This window comes from Orycteropus afer, unplaced genomic scaffold, assembly GCF_000298275.1.
Source record: "Orycteropus afer afer isolate SDZICR_OR568_19922 unplaced genomic scaffold, OryAfe1.0 scaffold00056, whole genome shotgun sequence".
NCBI lineage: Eukaryota > Metazoa > Chordata > Mammalia > Tubulidentata > Orycteropodidae > Orycteropus > Orycteropus afer.
This window is the reverse complement of record NW_006921643.1, coordinates 8,407,576-8,421,337: the sequence shown is the minus strand read 5'-3', so window position 1 is coordinate 8,421,337 and position 13,762 is coordinate 8,407,576. Positions and strand designations below refer to the sequence as shown.

The 13,762-nt window shown below is 41.1% G+C and overlaps 1 protein-coding gene across 1 annotated transcript in view; it reads left to right on the top strand.

Annotated features, from left to right (window-relative positions):
- The window catches only part of GNPDA1 (glucosamine-6-phosphate deaminase 1), a 25,806-nt gene extending 14,521 nt beyond the window's left edge, over positions 1 to 11,285 (top strand). The window contains exons 2-6 of the mRNA XM_007939061.2: positions 5,231 to 5,332; positions 6,338 to 6,520; positions 7,540 to 7,724; positions 9,440 to 9,614; positions 11,185 to 11,285. Of these exons, the coding sequence (XP_007937252.1) occupies positions 5,231 to 5,332; positions 6,338 to 6,520; positions 7,540 to 7,724; positions 9,440 to 9,614; positions 11,185 to 11,285 (746 nt within the window). The remainder of the gene's footprint in view (positions 1 to 5,230; positions 5,333 to 6,337; positions 6,521 to 7,539; positions 7,725 to 9,439; positions 9,615 to 11,184) is intronic.
- The last annotated feature ends 2,477 nt before the right edge of the window (positions 11,286 to 13,762 follow it).

The window sequence follows — 13,762 nt, the reverse complement described above, 5'->3', positions numbered from 1 at the left end:
TTTTTTGCTACTCTTTTTCTAATTGTTGGAGATGTTGAGTTAAGGTTAAGGTGTGGCTTTTCTTTTTTGATGTGTGCATTTATTGATATAAATTGGCCTCTGATCACTGCTTTTGCTGTGTCCTAAAGATTTTGGTATGTTCTATTTTCATTCACATTTGATTCAAGGAATTTCCTTTCCTTTTTTTTTTTTTTTTTTTAAAGAATGATGTAACAGGTTTATTTAAAAGGTCAATATATGCAACATGCTGATAATTAGGTATTTTTCAACTATCTGAACTTTTTTTTATTTCTTCTATTACCTAGTTATTTTTAAGGAAGGTATTGTTCAGTTTCCATGTCTTTGCTCTTTTTCTGTTCATCCTCCTATTGTTGATTTTAAATTTTATAACATTGTGATCTGAAAAAATGCTTTGCAGTATTTCAGGGTTTTTTAATTTATTGAGGCTTGCTTTATGGCCTAACATATGGTCTATCTTGGAGAATGTTCTGTATGCACTAGAAAAGAATGTATATTGTGCTATTGTTGGGTGAAGTGCTCAGTAGATGTCTATAAGGCCAAGTTGGTGGATTGTTTTGTTTAGTTCTTCTGCGTTTTTGTTGAGTTTGTTTCCAGTTGTCCTATCTTTCATTGAAAGTGGTGTCTCCTACTATGACAGTGGAGTTATTTGTCTTTTCAATTCTGTTACAGTCTGGTTTATGTATTTTGGGGCTCTTTCATTGGGTCCATAGATATTTGTTATGGTTATGTCCTCTTGTTCAGTTGATCCTTTAATCATTATATAATGTCTTTCCTTGCCTCTTACGGTGGTTTTTGTCTTAAAGTCAATTTTATGAGAAATTAATATAGCCACTCCTGCTCATTTTTTATTGCCACTTGCTTGATATATCTTTTTCTAACCTTTGATTTTCAGTCTTTTTGTCTTCTCTCTAAGGTATGTTTCTTGTAGACAACATATTGATGGGTTATGTTTTCTTTTTTTTTTTTTTTTTCTTTATTAACAGCGTTCCCTCCCCTCCCCTCCCACGGGTTATGTTTTCTTATCTGGTCTCCAGCTCTCTATTTCTTGAGAGGTGCATTTAATCCTTTGACATTCAGTGTAATTATCGAGTATGTATTTGTTGCTGTCATTTTGTTATGTGCTGATTTCTTTGTTCCATATAATTTTCTGTGTTGAACTCATTTTATTTATGAATTATGTTATTTCCTTCATTGATATTGTTTAGGTTTTGCTAAATATTTGTGCTTGTCCTCTTTTTTATTTTGATGTGAAGATTTATTATTTTCTTTGAGGTTACCCTGTGATTTATAATTTTCTTCCCAAGTTTATCACAGTCTGTTCTATCTTGCAATTGTCTTGGCTTCCTCACCATTTAAACATTGTGTAACTATATTTTTTCCCTTTTTTTTTTGGTTTTTATTTGTCCTCCTTTACCAATTGATGTCTCTGGTTCCCTGCTTACAATCTTGTAAGCTTATTTTACTTTGGATACTTCCATAACTGGGTTAGTTTCTGGGTTATGTCATCATGTGCATTAATGGTCGTTAGTTGTTTGTTGTTGTTGGTTCTCTGTCCAAAGAACTCCCTTCAGCGTCTCTTGTAAGATTGGTCTGGTTTTAACAAATTCCCTTAATTTCTGCTTATTTGGAAATGTCCTGATTTCCCATCATATTTGAGGGACAGTTTTTCTGAGTATATAATTCTTGGTTGGAAATTTTTTTTTCTTTCAGGGTTTTATATATACCATCCCACTGCCTTCTCACCGAGAAATGAGAGCTTAGTCTTGTTGATTGTCCTTTGTAGGTAACTTTTCATTTTTCCCATGCTGCTTTCAGGATTCTTTCTTTGTCTTTGGTTTTAGTCAGTTTGATAATGATATTTCTTAGTGATTTTCACTTGGCCTTTGTGTTAGACTGGGTTCTCTAAAGAAGCAAAACCAGTAAAACTTCGATAGAGAGAAAGAGAAATTTATTTTAGGAAAATGGCACACACACGTATAGAAGCTGGCAACTCCCAAGCTCTTGGATCAAACGTCAAGCTGGAGGCTTTTCCCGACTCACGTAGCTGTAGAGGCTGATGAGCTCAAGGTTGAGCTGACGAGCAGGCAGTATACTGGTTGTTCACTCCAACAAATGATGAATCCAAGCTGAATGGTGGCTTGTTTGCTCATAGACAGTTGTAGGCATCACAATAGAATCCCAATCCACAGAAGAGTGTCTCTTTTCCCAGGATGTCCATAAATATACTAAAAGCAGGCCACACCCCTAGGGAAACTACCTTTCAATGGATTGGATGCTCAAAACATATACATCTGATCCCATCATGGGAACAACCCACATCATAATTGCTTAAACCACACAGAATTGTGGTATAGCCAAGTTGACACACAGCTCAAACTATCACAGGCTTCATTGGACTTCTTGAATGGATATATTGTCATCATTCATCATATCAAGAAAATTCTCTTCCAACAAATCTTCAACAATTTTCTCTGTGGTTTTATTTGTCTTTTCCTGGTCTGGAATTCCAAGTACACATAGATTATTATTCCTTTTGATGGTATCCCACATGAACCTTAGGCTTTCTTCATTTTGTTTTGATCTTTTTTCTGATTGATTCCTTTCCGAAGAAGTATTCAGGTATTTGTATTCATTCTCACTAATTCTGTCTTCCATTGATTCAATTCTGCTTTGCCCATTCAGTATGCTATCTATTTCGAAAATTTAGTATTAATCTTCTGGATTTCTATCTGTAGATTTTGTATCGTTTCTAATTTTTCATTTATTTTGTCATTTTATTCTTGTATTGTCTTCCAAAATTATTCTAGGGTTTTGTCTGTGTTTTCCTTAATTTTGTTAGTTTTTCCTTGATTGTCTCTCAGTCTGTTGAAGGTACCTAAATTCAGTTCTTTTGAATTCCTTATCAGGGAGTTCCATTGCTGCATCTTCCTCAGGGATGTTTTCTGTGTCTGTATCCTGGTCCCTTGTTTCTACTACTTTATCTTGCTTTTTTGTGTATAGTGTGATGGTCTTTTGTCTCTAAGACACTGTGATATTGTATTTATATTTAATTGTGGTTTATATATAATATGTTAGAGTGATTTGCCCGAGATACTTGTTTTCTTTTGATATATCTGAGTAAGCAGGATACTGTGCTTTTCTATTCACTAGTTGGCAGCACTTACAAATTCACCACCTGCCTCCTGGTAGGTGTGATAGAGAATGAGAGTAGGTACATAGATCTCTGTTAGCTGTTTGTGAAGAGCAGTTAAGGGTGAATCAGGCTCATATTGGCTGTCATGCATCATTGGCCAGTCAGTGCAGAAGCAAATGGTGGCCCTCCCTCAGTAGGTGAGGCTGCTGAAGGTGTGGGTATGGTTGGGTATTATGGACACAGTTGCTGTCTCCCACTCAGATAAAAATAACAATTTTTTTAAAAGCTAAAAACAAGAGGACAAAATATACACACTGCATAAACACAGAGAAACAGTCATCAAAAATGAGAGAACAAAACAAAACAAAAAAAGGAAAGGCAATAAATTAGGAGAAGTATTTAAAGAAATACTTAAAAAAGACAAAAGAAATATAAATAGAAAAAGAGAATAAAAACCCCACAATATGTGGGCAGGGGAGAATAAGAGAAAAGAGCAAGAATAAAAGAATAATTTAAAGAAATGAGAAAAAGGCATGGGAAGAACCACAAGAAAGAAAAAAGATGGGAACCAGGAAAAGGAAAGAGAAAATAAAACAAAAATTAGGACCTGGGAATGGAAATAGAAAGAATAAAAATCAAAAGGAAAAATAATAATTTTAAAACAAACAAACAAAATCTGGGGGGCGTAGGGCAGGGCACTCAGGCTGAATCAGAGCACACAGACTGGGGTATAATTTCTCCCAGTCCAGAAGGTGGGTGGGGGCAAGTGATGGCTGCACCTCTGTTCACCAAGAGGGTGTGGGGTATAAGAGTAACAAGGGGAGTATCGAATCTTTCCACTTGTCAGCCTCCAGTGTATCTGTGCTGTCCTTGGCAAGCAGAGCCTATTCTTAGGTCCCTGGGATCTGAACGGGAACACTGCCACTTTAAATATCCAAAATGGCCACACCTCTTGTAAACTTTCAGAATGGCTGCACTCTTTGGACAGGACAAAGACCATAGCTCAGTTTGTGTCTTTCTCTGCTGTTTCCCATTTTAGTCATCAGCCACCAGTACAGTCATCCATGCAGCCCTTGGCTAGCAGGGCCAGTTTTTAGGTTAATTCTCAGGTCCTAACACCACTTGGAAATATTCAAACTGTCTGTGCCATCAGGATTTCTGACAGTCCGTAGCTCTGTTTGTCTCCTTATTCACTGTTTTCATTCAGGTTCTTCTACTAGTTGGTATTTAATCCACTCTGTATCCTTCCTTTCAAAGCTCAGGACTCCAAGATTATCTTCTGTATCTGTGTCAATTGGTTTCTCTTTCCTTTGTTGAAGAGGGTCTGTGTAGCTTGTCTGCCTATTCCACCATCTTACTGGAAGTCCCTCCTCCCTTTTTTTTAATGTATGTGTTTTGTAACATTGACTCTTTAATGAGACTCAATTTGGGGTTTGCTGCTACTCAAGGAAGCCTTCTCTGAACCCTCAAGGTAGAACCTGTGCTTACTCTAAGTATAATTTATTATTAATATCTTTACTCTTGGAATCAGTTAGCTTTGCTGTCACATAATAGGTCTCTATTGAAAGAGAATGACTGAGCAGAAATGCTGTTCCCAGTGCTGATTGGAAAATCCTGTGCTTACTCTTACCACAGCTGACATGACTGCTTGTGTGCTCCCCATCTTAAACAGGGAGCTCTTCCAGGGCAAGTAGTATGTTTTTTGCTCCTCTGTGTTCCCATCATAGATCCCTGTGCTTCATGCATAGTAGTCAGTAATTAAGCCTGGCATTCACTTAGTTATTAAGCACATTTATTTCAGTTATCAATGTGCTGGCACTGAGGATTCAACAGTGTACAAGATAGACACAATCCCACCCTCCTAGAGCGTATAGTCTAGTGGAGAAATAGGCATTAGCCAAGCAATTAATGAATGACAGTGGGATTGGAGCACTGGGACAAGTCAGCTCAGACTTGTTTTTCTCAGATCTGACACGTTCTCCTTGCAGAGCCACCATGACTGGTTCTTGGGTACCCAGATGGTTCCTTAGGAACTGGGGACTGAAAGGACATTCATGTCTGTGGCCTCTCTTGCAGGGAGCACCCCACTTGGCTGCTATAAAAAGCTTATTGAATACTACCAGAACGGAGACCTCTCCTTCAAGTATGTGAAGACTTTTAACATGGATGAGTATGTGGGTGAGTCCTTACCTGATTCCTAGAGAGTCATATTCCTCCTCCTGGGGTCGGCCTCAAGGTGACATCTCAAGTGTGAATGACATCTGATGATACATACACTCACTATCTGTCTCTTCCAGGGTTTGGTTAATCAGCTTAAAAAATTGGTCTAATAAAGCTGACCCCACAGTTGTAAGCATTAAATGACATCATAATAGATGTGGAAGTCTCTTGTGCATAGTAAACATGTAATAACTATTACAGTGTCTCCCTCTCCTCCACCTCCTCTAACTCCATGCTCCTTCTTCCTCGAACAAGTAATTGTAAATAGGGTCATGGCTCAGGCATGTGTCTCAGGCAGTGTCTGGCTCTGGACTTTCTCTCCAGTGTTAACCCTCCACCTCCCCTTCCTATCTGGTACCCTGGGAGGGGAGCTGAGACTAACTTTTTTTCCTTTGCTGCTGAAAAACTACATCTTGGTCTTCTGTCATCTCCTCCAACCCCCATCATTTTATATTAGCTTTACTTCTTAAATATTCTTTTGTTTTCTTCCTGGCTCAAGTAATCCTTTTTCGGAAGCTCTGAGATAATTCTCTCCAACCATATGGTGTTCAGGATGGGATTCAGGCTGAGCTGGTCACATGGCATAATGGAGTGAACCACAGTTGGTTGGGAGGCACAGGGTAAGGGGTGTGCCTGCTTCCCTACTCTGTTGGACCCAGCCCACCCGTAGTTTGTCTAGGCTACCTCCCAAAGCCCATAGTGACCCCTCTAGCCTGTGTGAAAAGGAGATAATATGTAGCTGCTCTGATCCCAGTTCCTTAGTCACAGGTGGTTATAATGGCTAGATACTTATGGGCACCAGTTTAGTCTATCCTGAGTGATGGGGATTAGAATGCTGGCACCCAAGACCACTTAACGGGCAGTCCACCACCAAGAGCACTTCTGTGGGTGTGAGGGCATCCCCGTTGGTAGCAGGTCTCTGGCTCAGCCTGGGTGTGACCTGGTATGGCCCTGGCTCTGCAGGCCTTCCTCGAGACCACCCCGAGAGTTACCACTCCTTCATGTGGAATAACTTCTTCAAGCACATTGACATCGACCCAGGAAACACCCATATTCTGGATGGGAATGCAGCTGACCTGCAGGCTGAGTGTGACGCCTTTGAAGAGAAGATTGCAGCTGCAGGTGGGATCGAGCTGTTTGTTGGAGGTGAGCCGGGTGGTTGGAACACACGGGAAGAAGAAGGATAAGACACCATGTCTGTCTCTAAGCTTCCTCTATCTGTGCTAGTGACACTGGAGGACTCTTAAAATGCTGTGTAGGCAGGGGAGGTGCTGAAAGGCTGGGAGTCCTAGATCCTTGCCCCTGCTCTGCCACTCAGTAGTATATGCTCTTGAGCATCTCTGTACTTTGATGCCTCATCTGTGACTTGAGAGGTTTGGATTTGAACTCTTTGATTCTGTCTACTCCCCAGTCTTAAGGTTTGTTGGCTAAATCATGGAACTTATCCAAACATTTAAAATCACAGATTCCAGAAAGTTCTGCACTCAGCTCCTGTATGCTGTCAGTAGCCAGTTGTACCCTAGAAAAGTTACGTGATTTGTTCAAGGTCAGCCAGCCATTGAGCTGGCTTTTTTTTTTTGGTTGTATACTTCAAGGTTGAGGGGGGCAAGGGCAGGAGCTCTTCTGTTTTGAGATTTTATAAACTTGCCAGGCCCTATGTGAGTTTTATGCACTGCAGCTCTGCCCAGAAGCAGGGCCCCCCTAAGCACAGAAAGGAGGCACAGCTCTGTAGTTAGAGGGGAATTACAATGAGAGGAAATCTTAGAGCTGTGTTCTTTAGGATCACGTCCCTGTACTCGCATTCTTCAGAGGAGTCTGTGCCTTTGTTTTACTTACACAAAAAGCAGTACATCCCCAGCGCGTTACCCCAAGTCACATTAGCAGGTCGAATATTCTCTGATCATTCAGGGTGGCAGAAGCTATTTGGAGTAGTTTTTTCCTTAGCTTTTTGACAGTGGTAGCAAATTAATGATGTCTTTGTGTGCCTCAGATGGAAATAGGGTGGAGATCATATGCTGAAGGTATACCTGGCCAAGGGTGGAAATGAGAAAAGACACATTCAAGGATTTTTTTCAGACCTCAATTGAGGAAGGAAAGATTGTCTATTCCTAAAATCCTGGACCTCTGGGACTGACAGGAATGACCTGGCTGTCTTTCCTGGGCAGGAATCGGCCCCGATGGACACATTGCCTTCAACGAGCCAGGCTCCAGTCTGGTGTCCAGGACCCGTGTAAAGACACTGGCCATGGATACCATCCTGGCCAACGCTAGGTTCTTCCATGGAGATCTCTCCCAGGTGCCCACCATGGCCCTGACGGTGGGTGTGGGCACTGTCATGGATGCTAGAGAGGTAAGGGCATGGGATCCAGGAGACTTCATGGGGGCTGGAGTTAAGGGTTTGTTTTAATTTTCACTTATACAGGTACCACATGAATATATTCTTACTGAAAATGAAAAAAAAAATATAAGGCTAAAATCCCAACTGATTCCTATCACTATTTCTCACACCTCTTCAGAGTAGCCATTGTTCCCAGTGTGAGGTGAATGCTTTCTGTACAGCTTTCACCCCTTGGACTGCCCAGGTGGCCTGGTCTTAGCATCTGTACTCCTTTTATGCTTCTCATGGGCAAACACAGGTCCAACAGTATTAACATTAGAATATAAATTCATACCTGCCAGGTCCTAAGAGAGACTATCTGGCTCCCTGTAGTTGGTGGTGGTCACTGTTTAAAGAGACGTTCTCCCTGCCACCCAAGGATGCTTGTGGTTATACCCCAGTGCTCAGGGATTAATAAACATGGCAAAGAGTGATAGAAATGTAATTATGTCTTGAACTGAATTGTCAGGTTTCCCCTCCCCCCCGAAAATTGTGTATCATTTGAATTTTTTGTGGTTCTAATTTCCTTACTGTCTTTCATTAGAATTTTATAAGCATTTTATCTTCCTTTCTGAGATATATTCAGTGGGAGGCAGCTACAAGTTTAGCTTCAAGTTTCTTTGCCCAGGTCTATAAACAAGCATCTAAATCAGTTAACAAGTTTCCTGTTTTCTGCGAGATGAATATGGCCTGCAGATGTCTGTTGGTTACCTTGAATCAGCACCTAGATAAGCCACTCTGCTGATCCTAGCCCTGCAGCTTATAAAAAGAGCTTGGGCTGTCTTGTCATGTGAGAGAATGTCTTCATCTGGGTAAGGACCTGGGGTTACAAATCAGGAAATTCTTTTTTCCAAAATGAGTCTGAGTTGCTGAGGTTGTTGAGTTCCAAATAGTCATATGCCTCTGTTGCCTCATCTTTTAAAAAAAGGAACAGTAAATCCTTTGCACAGCTCTGTGGTTGGTTACAGGGGAATTAGAATGAGAGGAAATCTTAGAGCTGTGTTCTTTAGGATCACGTCCCTGCATTCACATTCTTAAGAAAAGTCTGTGCCTTTGTTTTACTTACACAAAAAGCCATACGTCCCTAGCATATTACCTTAAGTCACATTAGCAAGTCAAATGCATTGAACTGAAGGTGACCAGATTAAGGGGCAGCCTCTTTGGGTTTCCATTTTAGGGCCTCACAGATAATTCACCAGTGCTTCCAGGTCCTCATTAAGGATACAAATTGATTATGAAAACTCATCCAACCTAGGGCCCCTGGAATCCCAGTGTCAGACTGTTGGGATGAGAGCTGTGGGTCTTTGTATGACAGGTCTCTTCATAGGGCATTTTGACACCCAGTGTCAAAGATACCAGGAAGCACTGTAATGTGGTGGTCAGGAGCATAGGTTTTGGGATCAGAAACACCTGATCTAATCACAGGTCTCCTGTTTCTTGGCTTTGAGACCTTGGGCGAGTCACCTGACCTCCTGGGGCCCATTTCCTTCTCATGCAATGTGAGAATAATGATGCTACCTCATTTGTGTGGTGGGGCACAGAGCAGAGTGTGATGGAACTACTCATTACATATGTTAAAAATAATAGCCCCTACACCCATTTGGGGAGGCTCGACTAGAATCTGGGAATCTGGACACCCAGGTCCAGTGCTCGTTCTTCTCTATCACTGCCTTGTTTTTGATCCCCAGGTGATGATCCTCATCACCGGTGCTCACAAGGCATTTGCATTGTACAAGGCCATCGAGGAGGGCGTGAACCATATGTGGACCGTATCTGCCTTCCAGCAGCATCCCCGTACAGTGTTTGTGTGTGATGAGGATGCTACCTTGGAGCTAAAAGTGAAGACTGTCAAGTATTTCAAAGGTATGGGAGGGGTTGGACCTAATTTTTGTGATCATTTTAATATGGGGAAAAAAAAAAAACCTCACTGCCATCAAATTCTGACTCATAGCGACCACCATTGGGTTTCCAAGGCTGTAAATCTTTTTTTTTTTTTTTTAATTATTATTTTTTTATTTATTGTGATGTGGGTGAAGATTTACAGAGCAAATTCACTTTCCATACAGCAGTTCACATATACTTTGTCTCATGTCATTGACCACAGTTTACAATGCAACAGCTCCCCTCCCACTTCCTCCCCATAGTTACCTCTTCCCAGTGACCATCCCTCCATACTCTCCTGTGCCCTGAGCTGTCTCCCTGTGCATAAGCAGCCCCTCCTTCTCCCATGATTGTTCTCTCCAGGGCGTGTGTCTACTTGAGGTAAATGTTTAACTCACATGCCTGTACATTGTTTGGCTGGAAACCACAGGTGTGGGTTCAATTCCAGACCTGAAGGGCAGCCAGGGGCCATAGTCTCAGTGGTTCCACCAGGCTCTATTGGACCAGCAAACTGGTCCCCACCTTCTTTTCTCTTTTTTCCCTCCAAATGATTTTGAGTTTTGTTCCACATTGTTCTCCCTCTCTATCCAGGATCTCCTACATCCCTTCCAAGTGGATGACAGTGGTAGCCTGGCACCATCTAGTTCTTATGGTCTCATAGTTGTATAGGTTGCAGATCGGATGGTGTACCAGTCGCTAGGACTGATTGTTTCCATTAATTTTGGTTTTCTTCTTTCTTCTTTGCCAAGGCTGCAAATCTTTATGGAAGCAGACTGCCTTATATTCCTCCCACAGAGCAGCTGGTGGGTTTGAACCACCTACCTTTTGGTTAGCAACCAAGTGCCTTAACCACCAGACCTCCTTTTAATAGGTTACTGATTTTAATAAAAATCAAACGCTACTGTCTCACTGTATGCAGTTATTCTTTCTCTTCCATGGCTGCAAGAATCCATTTCTGGAGATCTGTTTTCTCTGAGAAGGAGAGGTTTTTTGGGACTTTAAGATGCATGTGTTGAAATTTTGTTCTTTTTTGTTATTTTGACATGTATGAAATTTCATTTAAACCTCCCCGTCCCCAGCCACACTCTTCCCCCCAGTTTGTTGTAGAAAATCACATCAGTGGTTCCAGTAATAGAACTGTAAGACATTGAGCCTCGGGGTGATTATCCTTCCAGATCTTGGCCAACTGTTCCTGCTAGACAAGGCACTGAACTAGATGATAGCATGAAGATCTTGTTTCTTTCTACTTTTAAGCAAACTTAAGTGAAAAATCCCATTTACCAAGAGGTAAATTAGGAATTAGTTATTTGCCGAAAAGATTAACAATTAACCTTTAATAGCCATCTCCCCTAGTGATTGAATTTACAAAGATTCTGTGAACTCACTGGGATTAATAGATTCTTTTTCTTTTCTCAGAGGTTGTCATGTGGGGGTCACAGAGAAAAGATGATGAATATCAGTACTAGAACAATTTGAGATCCTCCTGGGTGTTAAGAGTTGGTAATCATGGGATTCTGTCTGCGCTAACCAATTTGCTTTTAATTTTTTGTAGGTTTAATGCTTGTTCATACCAAATTGGTGGACCCCTTGTATAGTATTAAAGAGAAAGAAGCAGAGAAAAGCCAGTCTTCCAAGAAACCATATAGTGATTAGCCTGTGCTGGAACCTCCTGTCAAGTACCTCATTGGGCCAAGTGGGTCCTTCTGGAAATTGTCTTTAAGAGAACAGAAGTGTATTTCTTTTATCTGGTATGGTTACTCCAGATAAGTGGGTAAACATGTTGATCTTGGCTGTGAGGCTTGGAGCCTCATCATGGAGTTTAGCTATAAGGGGAATAGCTTGATTATGATTATAACTTAAGCTTCTTAATCAGAAAAAAAAAATCTCTGAAAAATGTATTCTACCACATCTAGATTAGGGGGTGTTAATTTTGTGTTCTGCCATTGACACCATTTACGTGTACAACACACTCCCATCAGGAACCTCTGTCCGTACATGCACTGACTCCATTGGGAGGGAATTAGCATTTGTATATATTGGACAGAACCTCTTTGGAGAGTCTTGAGAGCCCCTCTTGAGCAGGCCTGTCCTAAATTAAGACACATATTCTCTCATTATCTAAACTCAGTCTAAAGAAGCAATAACAAGTGTCATGGAAAGAAAAGTCTCTTACTTCCTCCCCCAACTCCAGTTGTTTTTTCTGCTCTCACAGGTGACCTTTGTGTGAACTTGGAGGACTCTTTGGGGGAGGATTTGGGTGGAGAAGGACTTTGCTGATGAACCTAGATCCCCAGAGGGCCCAGACACGTCAAACTCCTTTCCCTCAGGGCCCCTCCAGCACCAGGAGGAGGAAGACAGAAACCCTTTCCCCACCAGAGCCGTGTGTTTTTGTTCAAAAGATCTCCCTGTGGCTCCTCTCTTTTACTCAATAGTTAATAAAAGGTAGGAGGTCCCTGGGGCAACAGACACAACGTTCAGCCAGGGTGACAGGGGCCAAGGCAAGCAGCTGCTTTGTGTTTAGTCACAAAACATGAGTGCTGTGCTCTCCTGCTTCCATGAAAGGTACCAAGAAGACAGAGCAAGTGCTTCTAAAGTTGTCTAATTCTTCCACTTAAAATGCCCTGCCCTTGTAGCCCTCTCAGACTCATGTAATGTGGTCCAACGTTCCTAGAACATCAGGAAACATGGCCCTTTCGTCCATTTATCCCTCAGCCCTTATTCAAAGATGAATCTGTTGCTCTACCTTCCTTTTACACTCCTATGCCTTTGTGGGGTGGATACTACCTTCTCCCTGTTTTTGTGCATGTTTGAAGTGGTGCTCTCTCTTTCTAGAAAGACTTTTCAGAGATGGGCTCAGTCTGTGTTGGGTACCAGCATTTCATCTTTAGCTTTTATATGTGACTGTGCTGTCATTCTGTTTTAATCTGATGGACTAATGGACATATTTACAATGTGATATTTTCTATTAAATCCAGTATTTTCAAATAAAAGGTGTCATTTGTGTATTTCTACCCTCACAGGACAGAAATGGTTGTGTGGACTCATACTGATATATTTTGGAAACAGCTGGAGAGCAGAGCTTCACACTCACACCTCGTATCAGCTCTGTAGGAATGTCATAGTCATAGCAACTGTCTTCTGATCTCTTCTTTAATCACCTGAGTAAAAAATAAAATATTTTCTGAAAAGGAAGCACCTGTGTGAAAAAATGGTGCAGATAAATAGATGAGCAATAGTAAATAGTCATGTTCAGGCTGTACTTGTGATGGAGCTATAATTTGTGATGGAGTTACAATTTGTGACCAAGAGGGATATAAAAGCTGCTCTGTATGGGGAAAAAAAGGGCATGAATCTCATTTTAGTTTAAAAAACTCAATACAATAGAACATCTTGGGTTAATAAAACCTATTAAGCAGGTACAAGTATAAGTTGGAAGGAAGGTTTAATTTTTTTTTTTAACAGTCTGAGATAGAATTAACATACCCATAAGATTCATCCATTTTAAATATGCTTACAGGGTTTTTATTAACTTCATGGAGTTGGAAAATTCATCACTACAATCCATTTCCATCACCCTCTAAAGCACCCTACTCTCCTACACCCTGCTGTCTACAGATTTACCTTTTTTGAACATTTCATATAAATGGAATCACACAACATGAAATCTCTTGTCTGGCTTCTTTCACTAAGCCTAATGTTTTTGAGGTTCATCCGTATATACCATGTGGCAGTGTTGTTGTGTTGTTAGGTGCTGTCGAGTTGGCTCTGACTCACAGTGACCCTGTGTACAACAGAATGAAACACTGCCCAGTCCTGCACCAGCCTCACAATCCTTTCTATACCTGAGTCCATCGTTGCAGCCACTGTGTCAGTCCATCTCATTGAGGGTCTTCCCTTTTTTTGTTGACTCTCCACTCTACCAAGCATGATATACTTCTCCAGGGAATGGTCCCTTCTGACAACATGACCAAGGTAGGTCATAGAAGTCTGACCATTCTTACTTCCAAGGGGCATTCTGGCTACACTTCTGATTTGTTAGTTCTTCTGGCAGTCCATGGTACTTTTCAGTATTCTTCAACACCATAACTCAAAAGCATCAACTCTTCTTTGGTCTCTTTCATTGCCTAGCT